The sequence below is a fragment of the Rattus norvegicus genome, chromosome 12 (assembly GCF_036323735.1).
Source record: "Rattus norvegicus strain BN/NHsdMcwi chromosome 12, GRCr8, whole genome shotgun sequence".
NCBI lineage: Eukaryota > Metazoa > Chordata > Mammalia > Rodentia > Muridae > Rattus > Rattus norvegicus.
The window spans coordinates 39686352-39702375 of NC_086030.1; the positions used below are offsets into that span (position 1 = coordinate 39686352).

The 16024-nt window shown below is 44.8% G+C and overlaps 1 protein-coding gene across 6 annotated transcripts in view; it reads left to right on the forward strand.

Moving 5' to 3' along the window:
- Ift81 (intraflagellar transport 81) overlaps positions 1-11620 on the forward strand; it is a 79413-nt gene extending 67793 nt beyond the window's left edge. For 2 of the 6 annotated variants that reach the window (XM_039089655.1, XM_063271568.1), the window contains exons 19-20: positions 472-615; positions 11358-11620. In XM_039089655.1, coding sequence (XP_038945583.1) covers positions 472-615; positions 11358-11393 — 180 coding nt within the window. In that variant the 3' untranslated portion in view covers positions 11394-11620. Of the gene's footprint in view, positions 1-471; positions 1180-11357 lie in introns of those variants that run through there. The other 4 variants (XM_039089656.2, XM_063271569.1, NM_199120.2 and 1 more) reach the window with 2 other exon arrangements.
- Positions 11621-16024: the final 4404 nt, after the last annotated feature.

A 16024-nucleotide genomic window follows, 5' to 3' on the forward strand; every position in this document is an offset into this window, starting at 1 on the left:
TTCCCTTCTCTTCCCATTTTTCTCATGACTTTCGTTTGTTTCTCACACTTGATCTTAGCCAAAAGTCTGAGACGCAGTATGTTTGTTTTATATGGGTGCATGGCTGCTTAAATTTATGTAAGGGTACCAGATGTGTGCGGCGGAGCCCCTGGACTGCAGTTACAGATGTTTGTGAGCCACCTCGTGGGTGCTGGGAATCAGAGCCGAGTCCTCTGCAGGAAGAGCAAGTGTTTCTAGCCTCTGCGCCGTCTCTCTAGCCCCCTTTTCTGACCTTTTAGTGTCAGTTTATTCTATATAGACCTTAACTTTAGTTAACTTTTTAAATATTCTTAGTGTGTTTTAGAGGAGAGTATATCTGCTTTATTAACACTCAAGACATGTACAAGACATACTGCTTTCCTCTGTGTCCTGAAGACAGAAGTAAATCCCTTTAACCAATAATTTATTATTCTCGGTGTTTTGTAATGGTAGAAACTTCGGGAAAAACAAAAGGCTGTTCGAGAAAGTCACGGTCCCAACATGAAGCAAGCGAAGATGTGGCGGGATCTTGAACAACTGATGGAATGCAAAAAACAGTGCTTTCTGAAGCAGCAGAGCCCAGCCTCCATCGGCCAGGTAATTCAGGAGGGCGGAGAGGACCGGCTGGTTCTCTGAGGCCTGTGTCGGCAGGGCTTAAGTCACATCTGCGTAGTGACTTCCTTCTCGGAAGTGACTTATTCATCCTTTGCTTTCAGACTAGCTGCCCCTTCTAAGGTTGTCTTGGAGATGAAGTGAAGGCAGATCAGGCTTTAAAGGTTTTAACTGAAGAAGGGGTTTTCGTTGTTTGTTTAGCTTAGACGTCGAGTGGTGTCTCCTGAGTTTTATGAGAAAGGCTAAGCTTGCTCTCTGTAATGTAAACATGTGTCCATTAAGAGCCATGTAGTTTTTAAAGCTGTAATAACCGATGGATTAATGTTTTTCTCAGTCTTTTTTTCTGACTTAGAGGACTCTTTGAGGAACTAGTATCTCTTGTTTTGAAGAAACGTTTGTCTGAAGTCAGCAGTCCCTGTGGTTTCACTTCAGCTTCTCTCTCTTCTATAAAACCCAAACCAGTTCATATTGTGAAAAGCATTTGTGTTGTTCGTATGATTTCAAAGCAAATAAAGCCTGAGACCTGTTATGGCTGCTGATCTTAAATAACAGAGTTGTGTCGAAAGTTTTCTTTTAACAGTATTTTGTAGCATTCATGTCTCATGTCAGGGTTCTCACTCACTTTCCCTAGTGTGGACATCATAACACACTGGCTGCGTTGTTCCGAGGACTGTTGTTATAGATATCAAAGTTGTCATAAGATACAGATGCAGCATACGGGCTCTGTTAGAAAGCTAGAAAGCTAACACGGGGTTCCTAGTGAAATTAAGACTATAACATGCTCCCAGCCTCTGCTGCGTGTGTGCTACAGACTTAAAGACTCCTTTGGTTTTCATTAAAGAATGATATTAAACTTGTATGTTCTCTTTTACTTCACTTTTGCTTCAATCTGTGTTTCAAAATGTCTTTGGAGTTGAAAACCCAGGTTTAAATCATTAGTATGTCCTTTATTGGCTAGTTCTTTTTAACTATCCTTAAAAAAATTAATGAAAATTTGTGTTGTGTAAAATATACAGACATGAATCGCTTTGTCCCAAATTTAATCTACTCTTAATATTTGTTTGAAAGCTTCCTGTTACTAATCAGAATCTCAATGTCTACCTCTGTTCTCCACACATCCGTGTACACACACACACACACACACACACACACAAAGGCATGCACACATAGACACAAACCAAACATACAGGCACACACACAGGAGGCACATACATGCATTCACAGAAGGACACACAAAGAAAAAAGAAGAGGAGGAAGGAGAAGATGAGTGTGATAGTGTCTGTGAGTGAGTCTGGTCCTCAGTTTATTTGCCCTCTTGCCTGGGCAAGTGTCAGCTCCCAGTGTTGTTAGTGGGTGGAAAGAAACCTTTCTTTTTTTTTTTTTTTTTTTTTTTGGTTCTTTTTTTTGGAGCTGGGGACCGAACCCAGGGCCTTGTGCTTCCTAGGTAAGCGCTCTACCACTGAGCTAAATCCCCAGCCCCAAAAGAAACCTTTCTTACAATCGGTTCTGGACACCAGGTAGGTTATTTATGTCAGATCAGCTGCAGGCCTACTGTGGTTTAGCAGTATCTAATGCTCCATTAACCAGATGGCTTTTCAGAACCAGCACTTTACTCCCCAGAGAAAATCTTCCAAGATAGTACACCTAGAGGCCCATCTGTGTTTTAGCCCCACACTCTGCCGTCCTCCTACTACTACGGTCTGGGGTTGTGAAGGACAGCCCCGGCCACCCCAGGCTCTGATTGATTATCACACGCCGTCCTTCCTCTGCACAGAGTGAGTGTGTGCAGAGCACACAAAGGCTGCTCCAAAATTGCCCCACTAATTGAAGCAGAACATCGTTATCACTTCAAGAAAAGCAAATTGGAAAAAACCTCTACAAGACCAAGTTATTTATAGCTTTTACGTAACATTGGACACTTAGTAACGCAGCTTAATGGGTCTCATGCAGACTTCCCTTCCACTCGCCCATGACTTGATTGGAACATTAAGAAGCTTTGACTAACCCTCACAGTTTCTGACAGCTTGTACTTAGTAAAGAAGAGCTTGCTCCATTTTTTTTCCTTCAAGGTTAATGTGCTAACTGGCTAATTGACAAGTGCACTTAATCATTTTACAAAATAATTGTGTCTTTCACGTGATGGCCCAAATAAAGGAGAAAAATGTCGCCTGCGAATCTGCCTCTGCAGTCGGGTTTCTGTCTCTGGAGCGGTACTGCCAGCTGTTGTGAGGACTTTGACTGTCAGTGGCAACTCCCTCTTGCTCACTATTGGTTCAGGAGATAATCCTGTAAATATGCCCTTTAAGAAAAATCTAGAAGTCGGATGTACTTCCTGTTACAGTCTGTTGAATTCAAGGTCACATTTCCCAGAGCTGGGGAGCAGGCTGGAATACCCAGAGCACTAGCGAGTGAGGGGAAGGGAGGGACCCTGACACTGAACCAGCCAGCCTTCCCTGGAGGCTCATGCTGGCTGCCTCCGAGCTGCTTTAATTCAGCAGGCAGCCATTCTAAAACAAGCTATTGAATCACATTTGCTTTGATGCGATGTTTGTCATTCTGCTGAATTCTTAGCATGCATGACATTTATATATTTTTTTGGAAAATTTTAAGGTCTCTGCACTTTCCAAGTGTATTTCTTAAGGTTTTAATGCTAAGATGATACCAAGCATTTTTTAAAATAATTTGAGTAAAATAAGAGGCTATATATGCACTCAAACTTTAAATGTGTAAATTGGCAGGATTCTTTTGGATTTGAATTTGGAAAAAAAAATGCATCATGAGTAACACAGACAAAGCTGTCTTCACAAAGGCAAAGTTTTTATTAAAAAAATAACTGTGTTTCTCGAAGAAACCTCATCTTACACAGGTCGTCGCCCAACTCTGGTGCCAGATGAGGGTGAATAACAGGTTTGTTTCCACAAAGAGTTCTAGGTGCTTACATCATGCCTCTTGCTTGGCAGGAAGGAGTTTGCCAGCCTCTGGGAGCCCACCCTGGTGATTAGCCTTCCCCGTAACTTGCTTGTCCACAGCTTGGCCATGCTGTGGTGAGGTGGGTCTGGGGTGTGTATTCCGCACTGTCTCTCAGACAGTCTACAGCAGCCAGAAAGAGGTAGATCTGCACCTTTGTCGCCGATGTAATTACCCTGGTCCTTATGCTGGCCGAGCCCTTCCTCCCTCTCCCCTAAACGAGGGCAGTCTAATTAGAGCTGTTTGTACGGCAGCTAGGCATGTAGTGACTGTTTTGTCTGAGGAGGGTAGAGAAGGATCATTAAAGGTGATGTGTGTGTTTTGATGTTTGACTCTTCTATCTTAAGACAGTCTTTAAAAAAAATAGCAGGTTCACTGGGCAAGAATATGGTTTGTTTTTACCCAGTCCTTGCAAAAGAAATAAAAAAATAAAACACAGAGTCCAAATAAGTAGTGTTTCTGAGAGGCCTGGGCAAGCACGTGCTTTCTGCTCCCCTGCACCCCCTTTTGGCAAACTGGAAGTACTTTCTTGGTCACTGGTAATTTCACAATTTCCTTTCTAGAACCAGAGAGCCTTGCAGGCAGTCACTAAGCTGGTTTACTGTTATGGAAATTCATGATTCAGAATATGGGGAGAAAGGAAAGATTCCTGTTTGCCAGTGAGATCTTAAGTTCCCACTTGAGTCCAGGTTGTGACGTCGGTCCCTGTGAGGAGCTTAGTGCAGCACTTGGTGGGTAGCCTAGAGATCAGAGAGCAGCAGGCTCTGGTGTGTGAATGACTCACCCGCATCTTCCTTCGGTGGTGACCACTGAGGGAGCCCTGCCAGCCAGCGCAAAGCCGGTCTGCTGCTGCCCTTGCTGCAGGCTGCCTTCCCGCTCTGAGGAGGAGTTGCAGTGCAGTTCCCTCCTTAAAGAGGCTCAGGCACAGTGCTGTGGTATCAGAGGATGGACTTGGCTAGAACATTAATTAAACAAAGCAACACATTGGCAGATACTATCTCCCAAAGTTCCACAGTCACGATAAAGACGAAAGGGCTTGAACCGTTGCTGAGTGCTGGGTGTGTGCCAGGCATAGTCCCCGAAGCTTCTGTGGAAGCAAGGTGACTCTCACAGTGAGGCAGGACAGTTAGAGACCACGATATGGACCAGGCGAGGCTGGCAGAGCCTGCATCCAATCCTGTGCTCTTAACTGCTGGCTGGGGGTGGGGTCCATTGTCAACAGAATTTATTTGTAAACAAGTGGGTGTCTGTTTCTGAACTATCGCGTGCCTTAAATTCTGTTTAGTAACGCTTATAAACTTAGAGTATCTTTTTAAACAGTGGGTTCGGGTCAGGAGAGATGGCTCAGTGGTTAAGAGCACTGGTCACTCTTGCAGAGGACCTGGGTTCAATTTCCAGCATCTACCTGGTGGTCCACAACCATCTATAACTCCAATAATCTTTTAAATTAAAAAAAACATAAAAAGCAAGACTATAAGATATGGTTACATTTATTCAATCATAATTATTTTGACCACTTTATAAAATCTCTTGCCATTTTTCTATATGCCAAGACATAGCTTCTTTCTAAACTGGAGAAGATTTACTTACGTACAAGTATTACCTTCTGTGTGTGACTCTTTACAAAGTTATGAAATAAAAAATATTGTGGAATTTTTTTTCTTTTTTTCGGAGCTGGGGACCGAACCCAGGGCCTTGCGCTTGCTAGGCAAGCGCTCTACCACTGAGCTAAATCCCCAACCCCTGCAATAAAAAATATACATAACCTCAGTTTTGCTATGAAAACCTCACTGCCAGACAGGTGAGGTGGCTGAGCAGTGCTTGCCACCAAGCCCAGGGGATCTGAGCTGGCCTCTTGAACCCTTATAGACATGAAAGTTGTATACACAATAAACAGAATTTTCCAAATGCACAGACACAAATACTATATAGGAAAGCAGTATTATATATTTTGAATGGTCTGAGGAATGATTTTTTAAAAGGTGAGATGAGTCTAGATGTACAAGGATGTGTTAAGACTTTATGGAAATTTATGAAAATCTTACAGAAATAAACAGAAGCTATAAAAGCATCTTAGACCCGGAGAGATGCTCGCTCAGCAGTTAAGAGCACTGGCTGTTCTCACTGAGGACCTGGCTTGGGTTCCCAGCACCTACGTGGAGGCTTACAACTGCCTGCAGCACCAGCTTCACAGGAACGGATTTCCTTTTTCTGGTCTCCTGGAGCGCCACACACACATAGTCCACATTAAACATGCAGGGGATCTCAGTGCTCAGCTGGGTTGCCTTGGGAGAGGAAGGAGTCCGCTATGAGCTAAGCTCTTGTGCGCTGTCCAGCAGCCCCTCCTGATCACAGATTTGCTTTTTTTTTGGTTCTTTTTTTCGGAGCTGGGGACCGAACCCAGGGCCTTGCGCTCCCTAGGTAAGCGCTCTACCACTGAGCTAAATCCCCAGCCCCACAGATTTGCTTTTTGATGTTTCAGTTGCGTTTGGTCAGCTGAGCTCCAAAACTTATAAATGAAAAATGTCATAGTAACCCATAGACTTTAAATAGCTTCGTCATAGTATCTGACTTTAAATCCTATTTTATTGGTACTGCCGTTGAGCTTAAATTTGCCCTAGGTATGAATGTATAGAGAGAAAACAGTGTGCAATAAGAAGGCTGATTTGGCACTTCCTTTGGCCTCAAGGACCCACCAGGGGCCCCTCAGCTAGAATGTACAAAAAGGCACAGGAAAATAGAAGGTGTGGCTGCAGGATTAAACAGACCTAAAACACGTTAAGCATCAGTGAATACCCAGGCCTAATAACCAGGTGTTAAATATGCTGGTACTATGGAAGGTCAGCCAAAAGAGGCATCTAGAATATTCCTCCCTAAGCCCCTCCCGCTCTGGGGAGCGCTTTCTCAGTTTCCCTAAATAAATCTATGCTCATAATGCTAAGAAAACAAAACAAACCAGCCAATCATCTGGAACTGGCACAGTGGTTTATGCCTACTGTCCTGCTTGTTGGGAGCTGAAGCAAGACAAGAGGGTTAGGAGTTCAATGCTAGCCTGGGCGGTAATGAGATAAAAGTAGGTGGAGATGTGGTGAAGGGAAGAAGTAAAAAGAAAAATCAAAACACCAGGGATCCAGGGAAGACTAGAAGATGAAAAAAGTCAAGGAGGTTTCCTCAGAGGTGAGAATTGGTGGGCCTGGAGAATGGTCAAGAGAGTGACAGTGGGGACAGCTGAAGATAACACGCACAACGCACTCCTGGGAGGAAAGCATGACGTCTAGGTATCAGTGTGAGCAATGGAACCCACAACAGAAGTGCTTTGTACTGCTTGTTTAGCTAGTGAGCAGAACTACCCCAGATTTCCCGAAAACTACAATATTTCTAGATATCAACATTTACTACAAAGAGGAGAGCTTCACGGGACTTCCAGACACTCACTTTGTGTCTTAGTTTATTTCCTTTATGTCATGTGGAGGGCGCTGCAATCCGTTTTGGTTTAAGATCTCCAAGGGGCCAATTCAGAAATCAAAGGAAGAAAAGCCCTGTGGCTGAGCAATCTTAGGCCCGCCCAATGAAGAGCGACACCTGTGATTGGCTGAGCAATCTTAGGCCCGCCCAGTGAAGAGCGACACCCATGATCCCACCTCTCCTAGAAGCACACGTAGAATCTGACTTGGAGTGGAGCTGCGACTCCATGGGGAGTATGAAACCTCCAGAAGAGCATGCCCTGTGGTACAAGCTGGAGCCTATCCGGGATGAGGGAGAGGCTGCTGGAAACCAGATGGCGAAAGCTCTGTGCTGCAGCTCCTGTGATGAGCGGATCCTAGGCTCTTGTGGTCTTGGTTCTCCAACTGCCCCAGTTTCTTGACGGGCTGTTGATGAAGTGAGAGGCTCTCTGTGTGCAGAAGAACACGTGATCATCGTCTGGGGGCCTAACTGGAGTTGGGATGAGCAGTATAGACAGTCGACCACTTAATTTGTTTATTATATTAAGGGGAAGAGGGTATTTCCACACCAACACGAAGACCCAGCCTTTAAGGAGGTATCATCTAACCTTAAAAAAAAAATTATATGTGACAGTTTTTTATTGTGTGTGTGTGAAAAGATTTGATCATTCTAAAGAATTTAGCCAAAGAACAGAATATCTCAAAGGGATATTCTTGTTGGGAAAGGTTTTTATAAGTTTATATGATTTCCTGTGTTTAAAAAAGGAATCGGAGCTGGTGGTTCACAGTGCTTGATTTCTTTCCCTTGAGAGTCGGGAGGGTTTTCACTGGGACAATCGCAGTGCTGCCAGGGAGAGCCTTAGCCATCAAGAAGACCACTTGCCAGGGACTTGGCCGTGTCAAACAAATGTTCAGCTTCCATTCTGACACTTCTCGAAGAATTTGATTGAAACTATATATGTCTAGATAACACTCAGCAAAGTGGCCCTTCTTATATTTGTTTCAAGATATATTTGGAAACAAGGGAGATGACCTTGGGCTCAGCCACTTTTCCAATTTAGGACTTCTCCCTGGGTCTACTGAGCGATACTCCCCAACACTGCAAATTCGCCGAATGGAAAAACATTCTTGGTACTCGGTGCTGTAAGCCCTGGGGTGGAGGACATTTCCCCCTAGCAATATGCTCTGCCTTTAAAGATGGGCTATATTTACCCACAAACTCTATGTTCTAACCGTCTACTTCAAAATACAGCCAGGGAGCATTTGCTCTTCGTCAGAATACCTTTCTGTAATCTAAATTGAGCTGCCCTTGGTTTTTAAAATATTTTAGCTTCTAAGAAATTTAAAAAATAAAAAAACCAGCCAACCTTAACCCTTTGCATTTGCTTTCTGGCATTGGAAATCTGGTTTTGAAGCCAAGAGTTCATTGCAGCTTGATGTAAGGTCTAAAAGAAGATTTTGAAGGCATCAATGGCAGTCGAAGTCCTACTGGGCCAGCTCCCGACCTAATGCCCAAGTTAGTTTCCAGTATCTGCAGGAGGCCGTGGAGGTGGATGGCTGACCCTCTCTCCACACTGATAGCCTCTCAGATGCTCTTCTGCATATTTTGAAGGCAATTCCATTTTTCATTGTTGCTATGGCCTTTAAAACCTTGGTTTGGATTTGCTTATTTTATTTTACAGGTCTCGGTGTTTGGCCTGCTAGCATGTCTGGTGCCCACAGTGGTTAGATGAGAAGATGGTTGCAGTTCCTGGTCCTAGGAATTGTAAGCCACCATGTGAGTGCTGGGAACTGAACCCAGGACCTCTGGAAGAGCAGTTAGTGCTCTTAACCGCTGAGCCATCTCTCCAGCCCCTAATCATGGTTCTAATTTGAGACACAGATGTCCTCCTTGATAAGATGTATTTACTTTTTTTTTTTTTTGGTTCTTTTTTTTTTTTTCGGAGCTGGGGACCGAACCCAGGGCCTTGCGCTTCCTAGGCAAGCGCTCTACCACTGAGCTAAATCCCCAACCCCAGATGTATTTACTTTTAAGCAACTAAGAATTACAGTCTCATTATTGTTTTATCTTACTTAGCATATCATCCAGGATAGTGTTATCTGTTTTCGTATGGTTTCCTAGTGTGTTACAGGGTGACCAGAGCATTTACAGAGGTGGCTATGTTGTGAGCAACCGTCTCCAGCACACATAGCATATTAATTTCCACTAACATGCTGTGCACACCCATACCGCATGTGAAAATAAAGACGCCATATTATAATATTTTAAGGATAGCTTGTGCTCAGGAATTCCCTGTTGTTTGCTCTGGAATCAAGTTTTACGTCAGTTGTTAGCCACAAGGTAAATGGTCTTGACTGGAAATAAAATCAACACAAAAATTCATACCTATGATCCTTTGGAAGATGACCCTCCCCATCTGATGACAGGCTCATCCACAGCGTTTAATTATTACGGACTGCCACATCAGCCTTACTTTGTAATTTCCTAACTTGAGAGCTGAAAACGTTTCTCGTTTAACCTTTCCTCCTTTGCAGAAGCAAGCAGTGCATGGCGGCCGCCCTGGGCATGGCGGCTGCCCTGTGTATCTTTCCATTAGTGCATGGATGTTGAACCAGGGCAGTGGCTGAAGTCACTCCACTGACCCAATTAAGCAAATAAGAGTTTGTGCTTGTGCTGCCTGGGCTGATAGATTTGCACAGGATAAGCAGTAAAGTTTCCTCTTCCTGCTTCGAGAGACTCCTCCTGTTGCATAACTTTTGAACTATGATTTTTTTTTTTTTTTTTTTTTTTAGCGATATGGGAAAGAAAATAAAGATGTTCTACAAAACGTTCCCGAGATCTGGAGTGCTTAAAGGAAAATTTTTTCATAAGGAGAACGCCCCCCAGAGGAAGGGTAGACTTTTATATGAAGTCAGAAAGATGTGAATTCACCAAATGTTTTCAGAAAACATTGTTTTCCAAAAATACAGATTTTTCTCACCAAACCCAGGGCTTCACGCCCGCTAGGCAGGTGCCCTATCGTCTGAGTCACATCCTCAGACCTTCTCATCCTTTCTCCTAAAATATGCACAGGCTGAGGCCGGCGTGGGTCACAGGTAGAGTGTACAGTTTTTGCACCCAAGGTCCTGGGTTCGATCCCCAGGAACAGAATAAACAACACAAACCTTTAAGCCTAAGACTTGGATCATCGCTGGATAGCTTAAGAGGTGTGTCTGTTTCAAGGACCCCTTTCCCCAGCTCTCCTTGTTCTCAGATTCTCTTGGCCAAGTAGGTATTGTCAGTATTCAACGGAACTTGTTACTTGAGAACAAGTACCTTGCTGTCACCTCCCGTCTTGCGATGGAGGAGTTCCAGAACCTGGGGATTAGCACTGTATCTCTAAACTCATTTACGGGTGCGTCTTCCAGAGATGGAACCCATGCAGCCCTTCTCAGATCGATGTATAGTCTGGTGGTTTACCCAAATACTCAAAGCCCTGCCTAATCTGTGGTATCTAAAACGTTTTTAGATTTACTTATTTTATGTGTATGAGTATTTTTGTGTGTGGGGAGTGTGGGGTGTGTGTGTGCACATGCACGCGTGTGCACGTGTATCTGTGTGCACCTGATGCCTTCAGAGGTCAGAAGATGGCGCTCGATGGTCATGCGGCTCAGTGGGTGCTGGGAACCAGAGCCTAGTCCTCTGGAAGAGCAGCACATGCTCTTAACCGCTGAGCTGTTTCCCAAAGGCTCCTTTCTCTTTTTCTCATCCTGCCTGTACATCTTACCTCAATGTTTTGATATAAAAATCACTATCCGTTTATTTAAGGAGGCAAACCTAGCAGATTCATTTTTTTTTTTTTTTTGGTTCTTTTTTTCGGAGCTGGGGACCGAACCCAGGGCCTTGTGCTTCCTAGGCAAGGGCTCTACCACTGAGCTAAATCCCCAGCCCCGCAGGTTCATTTTTAAAATCTTAATTTTTTTCGTCCTTTTTCTTTACATGCCGTACAGTTGTGGGTGGGTACAGGTGAGGTCACCTGGGGGGAGGGCTGCTATGTATGTTGAGCACACGTACTCTTGAGTTGAGGCCAGAGGTCACATGACTGCTGCAGGCCAGACTCAGGTCCTCACGCTTGTGGGGCAAGCCCTCTCCTGACGGATTGGCCTCCCGGATGGGACATCTTTTGGTGGTGGTAGTTGCTTTTGTTTGATGATTTTGTTGTTTTTTTGACTCTTGTATTTTCCCTCCCTGTTCAACCCTTTCTGATCTTCTCGTATACAGCTTCTTACAGCTAAGTGCCTCTGGAACGTTTCTCAGAAGTGTTTTCTATTTTTAAGGACATAGAAGTCATGTATGGTGGCGTACACCTGTAAGCCCGGCACGGGGGAGACCGAGACAGAAGGATTAGCAGTTTGAGACCAGCATTGGGCTATGTGGCAAGACCATGTCTCAAAAACAATAAACCAACCCCCAAAAGGAATGAGACCCCTGAGGAGGCCTATGGGGCTCTGACTGTCTGAAGAGCACAGCACATGTGCACATTAACAACCACTTCTAAGGGTGAGTCAGTTCTGTGAGGTGAATAAAACTTAAAAATACATGCTCTGTGTAAGAAAGTTCAGATAGCAAAGAATATGTGGTTTTAAAAAGGTGGGCCGGAGGCCAGGTGTGATGGCGCACGCCTTTAGTCCCCGCACTCAGAAGGCAGAGGCAGGTGGATCCCTGTGAGTTCCAGGCCAGCCTGGTCTACATAGGAAGTTCTAGGACAGCCTGGACTACATAGACCGTGTCTCAGAAAACAAAAGGACTTGGGCCCGGCAACATGGCCGAGTGTGTAAGAAGTTTTAGCCGTGCAAACCTGGCAACCTGAGTTGGATCGGCAGAACCAAGAGTACGGTAGGAAAGAATAGCTGGGCCTGCACAGTTACCCCGGAATCGCCGTACGCGTGACTCAGCGCTCATATCCACGCATACAGTTTTAAATTAATAAATTCAAACAGAACTTGAGCATGGTGGCACATGCCTGGAATGGAGAGGTGAGGTGGGTGGACCCTAGGTTTAAGAGCACCCTGTTTGGGTGGGGAAGGGGGAGGTAGATCTGGATAGAGCTGGGGAGAGAGGTGATATGATCAAAAGGGGTACATAATTCTCAAAGAACTGATAAAAATATTTTAAGACCGGGTGATGGTGACACACGACTTTAATCCCAGCACTTGGGAAACAGAGGCAGATCTCTGAGTTCAAGGCCAGCCTGATCTACAAAGCAAATTTCAGGAGAGCCAGGGCTACATTGAGAAACCATGTCTTTAAAACAAAACAAAACAAAACCAAATAAATCTTTAAAAAAATATGTTAAAAGGAGCATCCTGTCTCAAGATAAAAATATTAAATAAATAAATAAATAAATAAATAAATAAATAGGGCCAATTTGCATTTCCATCAACTGAGGATTGCAGGGCCTCATTTGCTGTCAGCTTGCCTAGGCAGGTATGCTAATGCTACAGTACCTGTTAGTATCACAGGGCTACAGTAGTTCCCGGCCAGCAAGGGCTGCACAGGGAGACCCTGTCTCCACAAACCCCCCAGACAAGCCAGCCACCTGTAATCTCGCTCAGAGGTTGACACGGCCTGCAGCTTTGCTCCCAGTATTCTCTCTATGAAATTTATTTTTAATAAATAATGACAGTAGGTAGTGGTATTATATTTCCAAATAATGTATTTTTTTATGAGAAAACTAAAAGTCTGAGGCCACAGCTGTCAATGGTAACCCTCAATTAGCGTGCGTGGGACCCTAAACTTGAGCCCGAGCACCCAAGGGAGAGAAAAGATTACAACTGAGCTACTTGGTGAGTTTTTCAATTGAGGTGCCGTGTGACGCGTCCTCTGCCAAGCTTCTGAGATCAGCTACTGGAGAAGCATTAACACTCTTGCCTGACGCTGACTGTCCCTTCACTGCCAGCTCTGAAACTAGAAGGATCTCCTAGAAGCCAGTAGGTCCCTAGGAGCAGGTGGAGCAGTGGGTACATGCATGGAGGATAGTACCCTATCACATGCATCATCCTGTTACACGCGTCCACGTGTGATCATCATATGCAGTCATGGTGCACACACAAGCATGTAGAGCATTGAATGTGTAATCCGGGAATTGGGCCATCATACAGTTTTGGTGCAACCTAGGGAACAGCCAACAAGTGAACTGGAGGTCAGCCATTCCAAGTCCTGTCCCGTTTGCTGCCTGAGTTTCCCTATCTGACCCTCCTCTTGAATTATAAGCACATAAAAAAAGCAGAATTGAGTCCCTGGGTCTGCACAGGCAGATGGGCTGCTCGGTCAGGAAACGTTGGTAAAACGGAAGTACATGGCCTTCTCTAGCAAATCACTTCGTTGTGTCTTTCTGTGGCCAAAAACTCCCTGAAAAGATTAAACCGTGGACCACAGGGTGCTGCTGGTGGACGAGGCTGGGCGCCCTGTGCGAGCAATGGTGTCACTCTTCTTGCATAACTCCATGCAGTTTCTATTCCAGCCCTGCCCAGGGAGATCTTACCAGGTAACGCTCCCTAGCAAGTGGATTCTTAGCTCACCTAATGGGGGAATGTAAGGTAGCTTTATAATTAAAAAGAACCCTCTCCAGCCTTTTATTTTCTTGGAGACGAGGTAGTCTCCTGTAGCTGTGAACTCACCCTGACCTTGAGCTATCCTTTTTGCCTCTACCTCCCAAGTGCTTAGATTGCAGGCATGCACCGCCACGCCACACGTGCTGGGCATGCAACCGGGGCTTCATGCGTGCAGGGTAAGTACTCTGTCAAGTGAGCTTCTCCCCCAGCCCAGTCAACCCCTAGTCTTTATAGGCAGTTTGCACCCTACATGGAAACACAGATTTATTCTCTTTCAGAGAGAGAGGCAGCCAGTGCGCTTACCACAAAATTTACCAGAAAACAATTAAACAGAGTCGTGGTTCTCAACCCTCCTAATGTGACCATTTTTAATACAGATCCTCATGGTGTGGGGACCATAAAACATGTTTTTCGTTTTTAAAGATTTTATTTATTTATATATGTGAGTACACTGTAGCTGTCTTCAGACACACCAGAAGAGGGCATCGGATCCCATGACAGATGGTTGTGAGCCACCATGTGGTTGCTGGGAATTGAACTCAGGACCCCAGGGAAAGCAGTCAGTGCTCTGAACCACTGAGCCATCTCTCCAGCCCCCCTCCCCAGTTATTTACTTGCTGCTTCATAACTGTAATTTGCTACTGTTATGCACTACAATGTAAAGGTCTGTGTCTTCTGATGGTCTGAGGCAACCCCAGTTGAAAGGGTGTTCAACCCCACAGGAGTCACAGGCTCCAGGTTGAGAACTGCTGTGGTGAGGTGTCCTGTGAACATTGATAATATCCAACAGTATGTAAATTTGGGGCTAGAGAGATGGCTCAGAGGCTAAGAGCCCAGGGTGCTCTCTAAAGAACCAAGTTTGGTTCCCAGCACTTACATGAGATGGCCCACAATCTCCTGTAACTCCAGCGCTGAGAGATCCTGTGCTCTCTTGTGACCTCTGCAGGCACCTGTATGTCACGTATGTGTGTACACACATGAGTACATACAGACATATGGACACACACATGACTAAAAATAAAATATTGTTTTAAACTATGGGCCAATCTAACACTAGAAGACCCAGTAGGCTTAGGAGAACGTGTATAGAAAATGGATATTACCACCTAGCAATATGTAGATGGTTATTATTCACATGTAGATCTGATAGGTCATGTGGTATGTACACAAGATGGTAAGTGGCTGTTCCCAGAGCTTACCTTCTGCCCAGAGTCATATGAACATCTGTCCTTTACATGTATCTTGAATCAAGTATTTTGGGAAATGGTTACATTTTGGAGTCAATGTGACAACTTTTTAATCTTGGCAAGATTTTGTGTTCTACTCAAGTTCGATTCTGTGACCTTTTAGGTTTGTTGAAAAAAGAAAGTATGCATAAGAACAGTTGAAATAATACATCTTAAGTACAAGAAAGTATCCACTCTCAGATAGGAAAGAAGATCTCTTACCTAGTAGTGAACCCCCCAGATCCAATACTGGAAGAGAATTTTTAATGGAAGCATCGGGTAGACATGGGTGCTCCTCTGTAATCCCAGCCTCTAGGACCCTAAGGCGGAAGGATTGCCTCAGCTTCTAGTCCTGCTTGGGCCTTGGAAGGTCAGCCACACTCCACAGGAGGACATCCTCAACAGAGACGGCTCAGTGGTAAAGAGCACCGACTGCTCTTCCAGAGGTTCTGAGTTCAGTTCCCAGCAACCACATGACAGCCCCTATTATCTGTGACTCCAAGATTTGATGCCCTCGCACTCAGACATGCATGCAGGCAAAACACCAATGCACATGAAATATAAGTAACTTTTTTTTTCTTTTTTTTTTCGGAGCTGGGGATCGAACCCAGGGCCTTGCGCTTGCTAGGCAAGCGCTCTACCACTGAGCTAAATCCCCAGCCCCGTATAAGTAACTTTTTAAAAAGTTATCTTGATGTGGGGGCTGGAGATACGGTGCATGCAGAGTCTAGTGTCCAGCACCCACATGCGGTGGCTGGCTGCTGCTCCAGGACACCCGATGGCTGTGACCTCTGGAAGCGCCTGCACACGCCGTGCATGTAAGCACGAAGGCACAGGCACACACAGACACCTTTCAAATCTTGATGTGAGTGGAAACACTTCGGGCTTGGGGATTTAGCTCAGTGGTAGAGCACTTGCCTAGCAAGCGCAAGGCTCTAGGTTTGGTCCTCAGCTCTGGGGAAAAAAAAAGAAGTGGAAACATTTCTCATTCCTCTTTACTGCAGTACCATGAAAATAACAGATTGGCACATGAACTTTTTCCTTTTTTTCCTTTCGTAACCCCCAGAATTGCATAATCAGGCAGGAATTGGGAAGTAAAAACAATCACAAAATTAAACCAAGTGGCCTGTTTCCATAACTCCATCACAAGTTAAAAAGATATAT